Source organism: Osmerus eperlanus, chromosome 9 (genome assembly GCF_963692335.1).
Source record: "Osmerus eperlanus chromosome 9, fOsmEpe2.1, whole genome shotgun sequence".
Classification (NCBI taxonomy): Eukaryota; Metazoa; Chordata; class Actinopteri; order Osmeriformes; family Osmeridae; genus Osmerus; species Osmerus eperlanus.
Genome location: NC_085026.1, coordinates 16,779,479 through 16,789,962, shown reverse-complemented (window position 1 = coordinate 16,789,962; position 10,484 = coordinate 16,779,479). Strand labels below are relative to the sequence as shown.

At 44.6% G+C, this 10,484-nt stretch overlaps 1 protein-coding gene across 1 annotated transcript in view; it reads left to right on the top strand.

Moving 5' to 3' along the window:
* The first annotated feature begins 5,362 nt into the window (after positions 1-5,362).
* The window catches only part of kif26ab (kinesin family member 26Ab), a 66,278-nt gene continuing 61,156 nt past the window's right edge, over positions 5,363-10,484 (top strand). The window contains exons 1-2 of the mRNA XM_062469900.1: positions 5,363-5,526; positions 5,767-6,006. Coding sequence (XP_062325884.1) covers positions 5,476-5,526; positions 5,767-6,006 — 291 coding nt within the window. The 5' untranslated portion in view covers positions 5,363-5,475. The remainder of the gene's footprint in view (positions 5,527-5,766; positions 6,007-10,484) is intronic.

The following is a 10,484-nucleotide window of genomic DNA, read 5'->3' as shown; positions in this document are numbered from 1 at the left end:
TGAGATTTAGAAGCAGTAGACTTCTTTTAATAAAGGCTTTTCTTTCACGTGATATTGAGAGGTGTTAACTTATTGAAGCAACGCTACAGCGTTGCACATGCACAAACACTTTAAAAACACACACACACTTTAAAACCACACACTTCAAAACATCTCTGTCCCCTTTAGCCTTAGTAGTAATACCAGAGGACACACCCATGAACCTCTAACCTGTCTGTGTGGCCACAGAAATGCTTTCAGCCGGCAGGGGACATACATTAGGTGACGTGCTCCATGTTAATGACAGCCTTTGTCTTTAGTTGGAGGTTGTACTCATTAGTTTGTTCAAATCCCTCGCTGCCTTATCTTGAGACAATTCTTGTGAATACAAACACAGTAGACTACGGAGCATGCTATCCCAATTAGCCTGAGAAAGTAAATATATTTGGTAAAACTCCATGGGATAGAAGTGTTTGTGTGTTTGTGTTTTACCTCACGCAAGTGTATGACAATGGTTGAATATAAATATGGTTTAACAATCCTATAAACAAAACAAACCCGTATGACTGGCCGGGTGAATAGTTGGATAGAGAGTTGAGTCACACTTCGGCCGCAGGTTGTATTACATTTTCACACTGACAGTCTGACTTATAATCAAATCAATTCCTGTTACGGCTTTAGTTGCATATAAGTAAGTTGGGGCTTATTGTAATAATATGCCAAGCAAGCAATGATGGTCTGGTATTTCCTTATGCGTGAACCACCCTTATGTAGTCGTCAGGGCGGTAGTTGGGCTGTTCTCGACGCAGTGGAACCCAGCTCATCCGGTCGGACCAGCATGGTCCTCATTCCTCGCTGAATGAGGCGCTTGTATGAACCTTCCCCAAAACAGTATATAAAGAACTTGTTTTCTCTTGTCACACAGATTTGGCACGGACCGCACACAAGAAACGTTTCTCTCACAAGGTAAGGATATTAAACTTTACGTTGTCAAGGCCTCAGGGGAGCCGTTCATGTTGCCACAACTCTACAATCGTTAGCCAAGGATTAAACAAAGATATAAACTAAATGTAAAACTGCTTTTTTTCGTTCGTTCTTAGAGAAAGCAACATTTAGAAGACGGCGACTGTGGGTATCCATGATCCTACTTGAAGATGGTTGGTTGGTCTCTTTGGTGAAGTGGTTCTTAACAGTTCAACAGTTCTTTGCAAAAATTGTGAAATGTTTAGGACCACTTGACCAGACTGACAAATGCGGCCAAGGCAAATGGATACGGAACCAGAGCAAATGGCCGCGTTTAGCCCAAAGGTATGCTTTTCAATTTAAATCAGTTCGGTTAGTCATTCTGCATTTCATTTCTGAAAATTCCTGTATCAAAATGGGTACGTAATTCCACTGTAATGAGTTAATTCTTTAACCCTTGTGCTGCCTTCGGGTCACAATGACTCGAAGATAACACACAAGGGTTAAAGCACCTCTCTCTCTCCCTCTCTCTCTCTCTCTGTATCTTTCTTTCTCTTTCTCTCTCCATCTCTCTTGTGCCCCCTTGTGTTTTAATTACACGGGTCTAATTTTTAACCTACATGTAGTGGTTTCATTTTCGGTTACCTAAATAGTTGGTGATGTTATTTTAACTTCCATGTGTTGTTGCTGTTGACTGTTCAACACATTACTGTACTTGATCACAGTGTTAATAAATACATCAGTCCGAACTTGTCTCTGGCGTGGTCGCTGTCGCTATCCAAGGTTCTGAATAATCAGGCACGTGAGAGTCCGTTTGTTAATGTTTTTGAAGTGGGTTGGGTTATTTCGATTTTTGACCGGACCGTCATTGTATGTTCACTTTAGTGTCCATGTCAGAATTTTTTTTTTATAGACAATTCATCGAAGTAGAACATTTGAACTGTGATATTTTGTTGTGCTGATTTTAAAAGTATACATTTATTTCCATATAGACTAAATCTGAAGCTGTTTCTTTTCAGGATAACCCAAGAGGTATTAGAGCTCCCATTTGTTTTTTTGTTCATACATAAATCATTCATAAGAGCACTGTCCATAGATCATTCTCCTCATCCAAGATTCATCCAAGATGCCTCTTTTCCCTTTCATCTCAGCAGTGAGCCAACAACATTATCAATATCTGCTAAACGTTTTCCATGAAGCCACATGCGTTGGCAAAGCCGCGAAGGTTACTGGGAGGGACAAGATATTGGAACAGCGTTAATGAGGGGCCCAGAGCGGTTTCCCTGCACGCGCAACGCCAGCAGATGTAAGGTCCCTCCCGTGGGACCTAATCCTTGGAATTTCATCATCAGTTGAGGGCGACTCACCACATATAGGGATGAATGGCTGGTAGTTGTGGTAAATCATCTTTACTACACAGCGTAATTATTGGTAGGTCTATAGTCTAAAACCCTAGCGAACCCTAAAAATATCCGAGGTGCTTGATTGTGTGAAGGTCAGAAAGGTCAGAAAAAATGGCGGAGATGGGCCTTCGTCATATTAATACGGTAACATTTCCCATACAACCAATTATTTACATCATTCGTGAATTGTGAGTCATTGGTAAGTAGTCAGCATTAAGGCACTTCAAGTCCCGGCACGTTCCAATGGGCAATGATTTAATCCCAAGGAAAACCAATAGCGCCTATAGCCGACATGTAGAGATAACCCTATCGTGATTTACATTTGCCCTGGCTTGTTAATGTGATGAAATTCAAGACCGAAATAAAAAAGAAATCATTAAAGAAACAACATATTCAAAGGCTATTGGGCATCAATGAGTTTGATACGGCGGTAATACTGCTTAGGTCTTCTGTTTCTTGTAGATAAGATTGTTATAATGGGGGCCAGTCCTGATGCCCCGTGGTCGGTGTTGCAGTCGCGCTCCACACACACGTCATTAAGCCTGTAGATGAAACAACCCTATATGATATTTTAATCCCTCTGACATTAAGAGCGTCTTAGGCTTGTACACATCCAATTTCATTTGAATCACGGAATGCATAGGTGACCATTATGGGTCTCAGAATGATTCATCTGAGGGGAGAGGCACATTTGTGAAATATCTTCGCAAGTGAATGGGGACATTTCATGAAAGGGTCTAGCGAACTTTGGATCGTAATGAAGCGCTCGTGTTGCTCTAAACACAAGAAAATTAGTGGAGTCCGCGCCACCCTCCTCTCGACTGCACGCGCAACGAAAAACTGATTGACAAGAGAACGGAGCGGCGGGTGAGTGAACGACAGAGAAGAGAGAGAGTGAGAGAGGTATAGAGAGAGTGTGAGAGAGAGTTGGAGATAGAGAGAGGTGGAGAGAGAGCAAGAGAGAAGTGGAGAGAGAGAGAGAGAGAGAGAGGTGGAGTTGTAGGAAAGATTGTCCTCAGGCGCGTGACTTCGTTTCCAGACCGGCAGCGTGACAGACCAGAAGTGGACAGGTCAAGGATGGGTACAAAACTATCCCAATGGATATACATCGTGTGGATTACTAATGGATTGTATTAGTTTATTGTCCTGTTGGACTGTTGATTACAGGGGAGATTATTTTTACGCACACACTCAAATGTTGCTCTTGGAGCGCTGTGGCCGTAGGCAAACAGTGAGTTCGTAGCTGGATGTACGGAACACCTTTTGGATTTAACTCGTCCGATGTTTCTGGGTCTAATATTTCATTGTTATGGCAGTAAAAATCAAATAGATGCCAACTCGGTAACCTAGGGCGTGGAAATAAACTAACATTTCCCTAATGGCTTTACCAAACTCCTCGGGGTCCTCTGGAGACGGAAAGCCGAGCCCCAGTCTGATTGATCTGGGAACATTCTTCGTAGACTCCGACATCATATTTGGATTTACCAGTCACCTTCTACGGAGGAAAGCAAGGGTAAGGATTTAAAACACCCCACAGCCGGCGTAACAGGCACATTTGAACGTTTTCTTTGCATTTAAGTAAATGTCACAAAACACAAAACAGTTATTCCTGAACGGACCTAGCCCAGAACAAATCCACTGATGACTAGGTCGGTACCTAGCTCACGGATTCTGCCCGTGCACGCGGAAGTCCTTCTTTCAGGACCAAGAACAGCTCCACTATCCGTTGCGCTGATCAACGTAACAACTTCATTGGAAGCCGATGCTTTGTCTTGGTCTCATTCTAACGTCCTCGCTAAAGAGAAACGGGGCTTTTAGTTCTTGTTGGCTTCTGTCAATTAGTGGATATTTATGCAAAGGCAAGAGTTTAGCATGCATCTAATGGCCGTTTTGTCTCCATTGACACATTTTTTAATCGAATATATGCGCTGCACTCAACTATACAAAAGTTGCATAAACGGTTTATTTAATTATATACTATATGGAAATTAGGGACACTGACTTTATATTGGACATATACATATGTCTGTTTGAGTGTAATAATGACAAGCTTATTTCTAGTTTTCAGCTTCAAATATTGTTTTTATGGCTCTATGAAAATAATGCCATCATGTAATCAGCTCCGCTTTTATAGGGACTATATTTATTTTCAATGTTGGGTTATGAAATTGTAAAATTAAGGTTTGCTGGACTTGCAGGTGAGAATTGACCCCATTCTGTTCATGTCAACCCCGTAAGGTTGGCGATAATGTGCTACCAGTTGCGCTGCGAAGCGTGAACGCGTTCTGAACAGACAAAAGAGACCCTGGATCTGGGTCATATGAGTGTAAGAAAAAGGAAAGTCAAAACACGGGAGTCAGTGCATGTGGCCGTCGTCGCTTACATCATCTTCCTCTTCATAAAATATTCAAAATGTATCAATTAAATATTTAGTCAAGACCCACTCTTTTTTCATCTTATTTGGGATCTTCTGTAATTCGTGCAGTTACCAGATGATGGCGCCAGAGGTCTTGGTTGTGGCCCGCCAGAAAGAAGACGCAAGCAGTTTAGACTGGGCTCAAATTCTATGGACTATTATTAAAACGAACATCTTTTGTAGGGGAAACAGTAATGCCCGACTGTCTAATCCAATTGTCTATTCTATTCTATTCTATTCTATTCTGAACAATTATATTCTAGATATTCTTATATTCCTTTCCATTCTTCAAAGCTAAATCTAAGATTTCCTAACATTAGGACACCTTTAATGTTTCCTACAAAAGTTACGAATTTATAGTACAGCATTTTTTCCCAGTTCCATCAAAAAAATCTTGATTTTCCACTGGCAAAAAAAAAAAAAAATCGCTACTTCAACCCCTCCCCTGTTAGACTGGATCACCCTCCCCCGAGCGCAGAGCGACGCGCACTCTGGACCAAAACTTTTGCTTGATTGTATCGTCAAGGCATGGGACTTCAGAGGCATTCACAACGATGGGGAGCTAGTCTACTCTCTCAGAGAGTTCGTAGCGGTTGGAGTGTCATAGCTTAATTCACAACAAGTGCGTGTGACTTAACTTTACAATTTGCAACTCCATAAACTATATTAGTGTGCATGTAAAGTTTAAACTACCAGTATCCCCAACCTGGGAGAATGAACTCATTTTGGGGGAATTCAACTCACGGACCGGACCACAGGTTTGCTGTAAGTGTTCACAAAACGGCCTCCACGCATCTTTTGTTTTGGTACGTTTTTTGGGCAGACTGATGATGTTGTTGGAGTTTTGATGTGAAAGCAGGTTGTCAAGGTTTTTAACAAACAAGTCGAGAAATCTCTCTGCGCTTCAGCGTATATAGGCTATGCAGTCCAGCAATCTGTTGCTGCACTTTGTACAGGTGGGGAATTAATTAATCTATTCTAACCTGTTGTTTTCTCATGGTAAAGGTGGAGGGCTTCCCCAGGGGAGAGTCGCCGTTTGCTCTCGACGTGAATCCCAGGAAAAGACTTAACTCGGCGGACGACGCGCGATGTAGCAGCCGGCCACCTCCCGAGGGAGCCGGGTCGGTGACAGTCACCGAGTCGGAGAGAAGGGACCGCGGGGGCAGTCTATGTCAACACTGCCAAATGAAAGTTTCAGAGCTCAAGAAGCAAGCCTTCACCCTGGCAGACCCAAGTTCATTAAAGGTTTGTGAAGCACTTTACTGTATGTCAGCCTACCCTACGTATAGGCTAATAACTTTGAAGTATTGCGTAATGACACCACACGATGACAAGCAGAAGATAAATTGTTCTATCTCAGCGTTAGTTTATACAAGTACAATCTGTAACAATGTTGTTTACACATAAAGGACATGTGTGCTCTTTCTTGACCTCACTGTTAGCGTTTGACCTGAAAGATTTAGGTGAAACAATTCGTTGGCACGTTGGCACAACTTTCTCTGCCTTCAGCGCACTCGATGTTTATGAAAACACACGAAAACGCAGACTGAAAGGTCTTTTGGACGTGGCCCATTGTTTTGCAAAACAATGGATCTCTCATTATTACTCTGTGTGTGTGTGGGGAGGAGGGGGCTAGGTACCGCTAGCTGTGGAGTCTAAAAAGGAAGTCAAGTCCCAGTTGACCTTCGCCATGCATTGAAAGTGTTCCTGTATGTCTGGCCATTCCCACCACTGTTAAATATAGGCTCTCAGACCTGTCCTGCTGTTGCTGAGAGAGTCGCCCCTAGGGCTCACTCTCTCCTTTGTCATCTTGAGTTAAAGAAGTTAGGCTCCGTTTGGATTACAAGCCCTGAAGCTGTTCCCAAATCCTCCCCAGTCAGGGTCGTGTCCTGTGGATGGAAACGGAGAGATCCGGGCCCAGGCTCTCTGGAGGACTGGGGCTCCACTGCCTCCTGTTCCACTGTCTGTATGTGTGGCCTTGTCTTTGTGGAGGATGGTATGTCACAACCATATGATATCCATATTTTAGCTCCCTGGTGAAATCACCCCTTCCAGCACACCCCCACCTACCCCACCTGCAGTCGGTTATGTTACCTTGGGAACCCCCCGCATGCCCCCCTCCTCACCCAGGTGCTCTGTGTGGTCCTCCCAGGTGTTGAGGTATGGAGGGTGGGGTGAGGGAAGTCCTTTCTGCCTCTATTACGCACATGTTGATGGCTAAATTGGACCCTCATTCGGAGGTGGTAAACAGGGCAGGCGGGGCGCTCGCTGGAGCTCAGGTCAGGGGATCGGTTTCTGCAGACGCAGGAGAAAGAGCCCCTTTGTCCAGCTGGGCTGTGCGCTGCTCACCTGGAGGATCTGGGTGGCTGCGCTCACGCATGAGCGCTGCTACAGGGTCTCCTGCCCCGGCGCTGGGGGAAAGGGGGCGGCCGAGGTGACCAGGGGAGAGCCAGCGTACTCTAGTACGACCCTGGATGCCCTGATGCCAGACCCATGAGATCCAGAGGCCCCAGTACCTGCCTGGCTGCTGTGGTGGGGGGCTGGATGTTATGTCTGGGTCCGTCCTGGGAAAAGGAGAGCGCAGACTGTTTATTTGAGGTCTCTCGCCCCCCTCCCTCCTCTCCCCTATCCGCTTGTCCGAACTTTTTACGAGGAGGAAGTCAGTTCTCTGACTGCCCCCCCCCCCTCTCTTTCAGTAGACTTATTGTTTGAGTGAAGTAGTGAGTAGCCGTTAGCAGATAAATTCAAGGAAGACAGTTTGGTTGAATGAGTGAACTTATTTGAGGACTGTGGGAGCGAAACTTCACAGGGGAAACCACCAGACCTCGCAGAGCTGTATCATGTTTTCCTGTCTGTGCCTAAAATACTGTTGCCTGCCTTTACCAAACAGAGTGTACTACTGCCCTAGAGACCTGGAGTTCTGGTAGGATGGTGGCAATAGTTCAGTGGTTAAAGCACTTCATTGCAGACCAAGATGTCACAGGTTCAAAACCCCCCCCGTATTGGACATTACTTTGGACAAAATCACCTGCCAAATGAATACATTTCACTGCAGTCAGCAATCGAACTGAGCCAGCCAAGCTAGCCATTCATACATTCTGCGTGTCTGTGCGGCATCCATCCTGTCCATGGATGGCTTCGCCAGTGTCCATTTGCCAGGACAGTGTCTGAGACGGCAAACAGCAGCCGTGCCAGGGCTGCCCAGAGAGGCTGTCGCTGCAGAAGGCTCTGTGAGGTGTGGTCAGAGGGATCGCAGGGTCAGCGTTAGAACAATGGAGGTGACAGATGATTCCTTTATGGTTGGCTGCTCCCCCTGCTCATCCACTGCCAGCAATTAGCCAGCTTTCACGCTCGCTGGCTGTTAAGTGCTGTCTCGTTTCCAGTGGAGTAGTTCCTGTCTCTCCCCGTCTTTTGTTAGAATATTTATCACCTGTGTGCACTCTCTCTCTCATCATCGTGACCGCTAAAGGTAACATACTTCTGATAGCAATTAATTCATCATTTTTTTAAAAAGATATCTTTAGCTTCTAGCAATACTACAGGAGTCAACTAAAAGGAGTACCAAATATTAACTTGGTCAAGATTTGCCCTTGACAAAAGACCCTTGTCAGGATACAGTGGCTTCGACACACATTAACCAGACATGTTAGGACAGCCTAACATTAAAAACAAGCCCTGAGAAAACGGCCTTTGCCTAAAGGAGCTCAGCGGAGACACAGTAGGATCTGCAGACTCGACTCTCAGTCTCAATCAAAGACCAGCACACACTTCATGCATTTCATTCATATAATTAAAACCCTGCAACATGCAGCTTCAATCGCAAAAATAGCAGACAGTCTGGGTGTGACAATTACGTAATGTGTTTCATGTGGGCTGGATGTAAAGGCTGATAACTGAAGCTGAGGGGAGATTTGATAGGAGGGGAAGACGATCAGCCTCACCACAGGTTCAAAGCAACCAATTACTCTGTACCGTAATCAGAGGATCTGTCAACACTCAGAAGACTCGGAGAGACCATCCACCTGGCTGAGATCTACCGCTAAATACCGTGAGTGATACCTCCACCTATCCTATGGCTCTGAGCTGAAAGGGGCAACTCTAGATGTCTGCCCTGCGCTGGGTTGAAATGAGAGGAGGAAGGGTTTTTTGTTAGTACTGTCAGACGTCTCATGAAAAAGTTAAGAGGCTGTCAGGGACAACAATAGGCCGTTACCTTGCTGCAGGCCTTGAGGCCTGGGCTGTATTGTGACCTGTAAGGACTTTAATTCCTCACCCGTGGCCACACAGACCCATCATAAGTCCTTAGTCATGGTTTAGACCCGGTGCCACCTGATATCAGGTCTCAAACAAGGATCCATCTCCCTGTCACCCAAGCCCTGCCAAGTGGAAAGGACTCGTCAGACAGAGGCCAAATTATAGGCCGGCTTTTGTGGATGAAATATGCAAGCTGTGGTGTTCCCGCCACGCTGCTTTCAAAGCATCCCTCCCTGGAGCCATGTGTACGTTTTAATGAAACACTTAACCAAAAACTACCCTGGGAAACTTTCCTCCTTGTTATGTTCATAGTTAATATATATTTTCACTGTGTTGTTTGAGATCTACGAAGAGTGGGGGAAGTATAGCTAAGGGGTTAGAGCATTTGGCTGCAGATAAAGCGGTTGTAGGTTTGAATCTCCCTGTGTTGTATGTCGCTAAATGAATACTTTTTGATTATACCAAGAAAAGTCCAGGTTTTGTTATGTGGATTGTGTGTGGAACAACATGACGTCAAACATCAGACAATTATATATATACTGGATATATGATATTTATCTGCTAAACAATATTTATCTGAGTTGCTGATGCAGGAGACAGGATGTGGTAGTAGAGGCTGCAGGTTGGGGATGAGCCACATAGCGTGCATCCCTACATAGAGACACATTATTAGAGTGCTGAGTGGACATCATGAGCTGGAATGGTACCCTGAATGATTAACAGAGAACAGCCTGAAGGGGTTTGGGTTAAGCTGAGCGGTTGTAGGTGGGGGTCAGAAACGGGCAGACCTCACCTCTGTCTTGACCCCTGACCCATGACCTCTGCCCACAGGTGTCAGAGAAACCAGATTGAGATCCCTGGGACAGCAGGGAGAGATTGTTTTGTGGTGTGGTGAATGAACTGGTTTACATTTACATTTAGTTATTTGGCAGACACTTTTATCCAGAGCGACTTACAGTAAGTACAGGGACATTGGTTCACTGGCGTCAGCACACAATGACTGCTGGTTTTTCCCCAGTTGACGATGAACACGTTTCTCTATGGAGGTTAGACCAACCTTATTTTTACTTATTTTTACTTCGACCAACCTTATTTTACTTCCAACCAAGGTTGGAAGTAAAATAAGGTTCTTGTTCTAGAATTGTTTGGAGGACTTAGAGAAATGTTGACGTTTATTTAGTCCCAACAATTCAAATCAAAAAGTTAAATCATTCAACAGCAAACACTGCATCGTTCAACACGTTTCCTCAGCAGAAAGTGAGTTCCATTGTTTTAGTTGCTTGTATAACTCCTGGTGTGTGTTTATATATTTTTGGCCTGTGTTTGTTTATGTGTATCAAAGTTACAGTGTTTTGTGTATATGTGTGTGTGTATGCATGGTTAAGGAGAGAGAGAGAACAGGAATGATGGAGAGAGAGAGAGTGAGAGTGAGAGAGAGAGAGAGAGAGAGAGAGAGAGAGAGAGAGAGA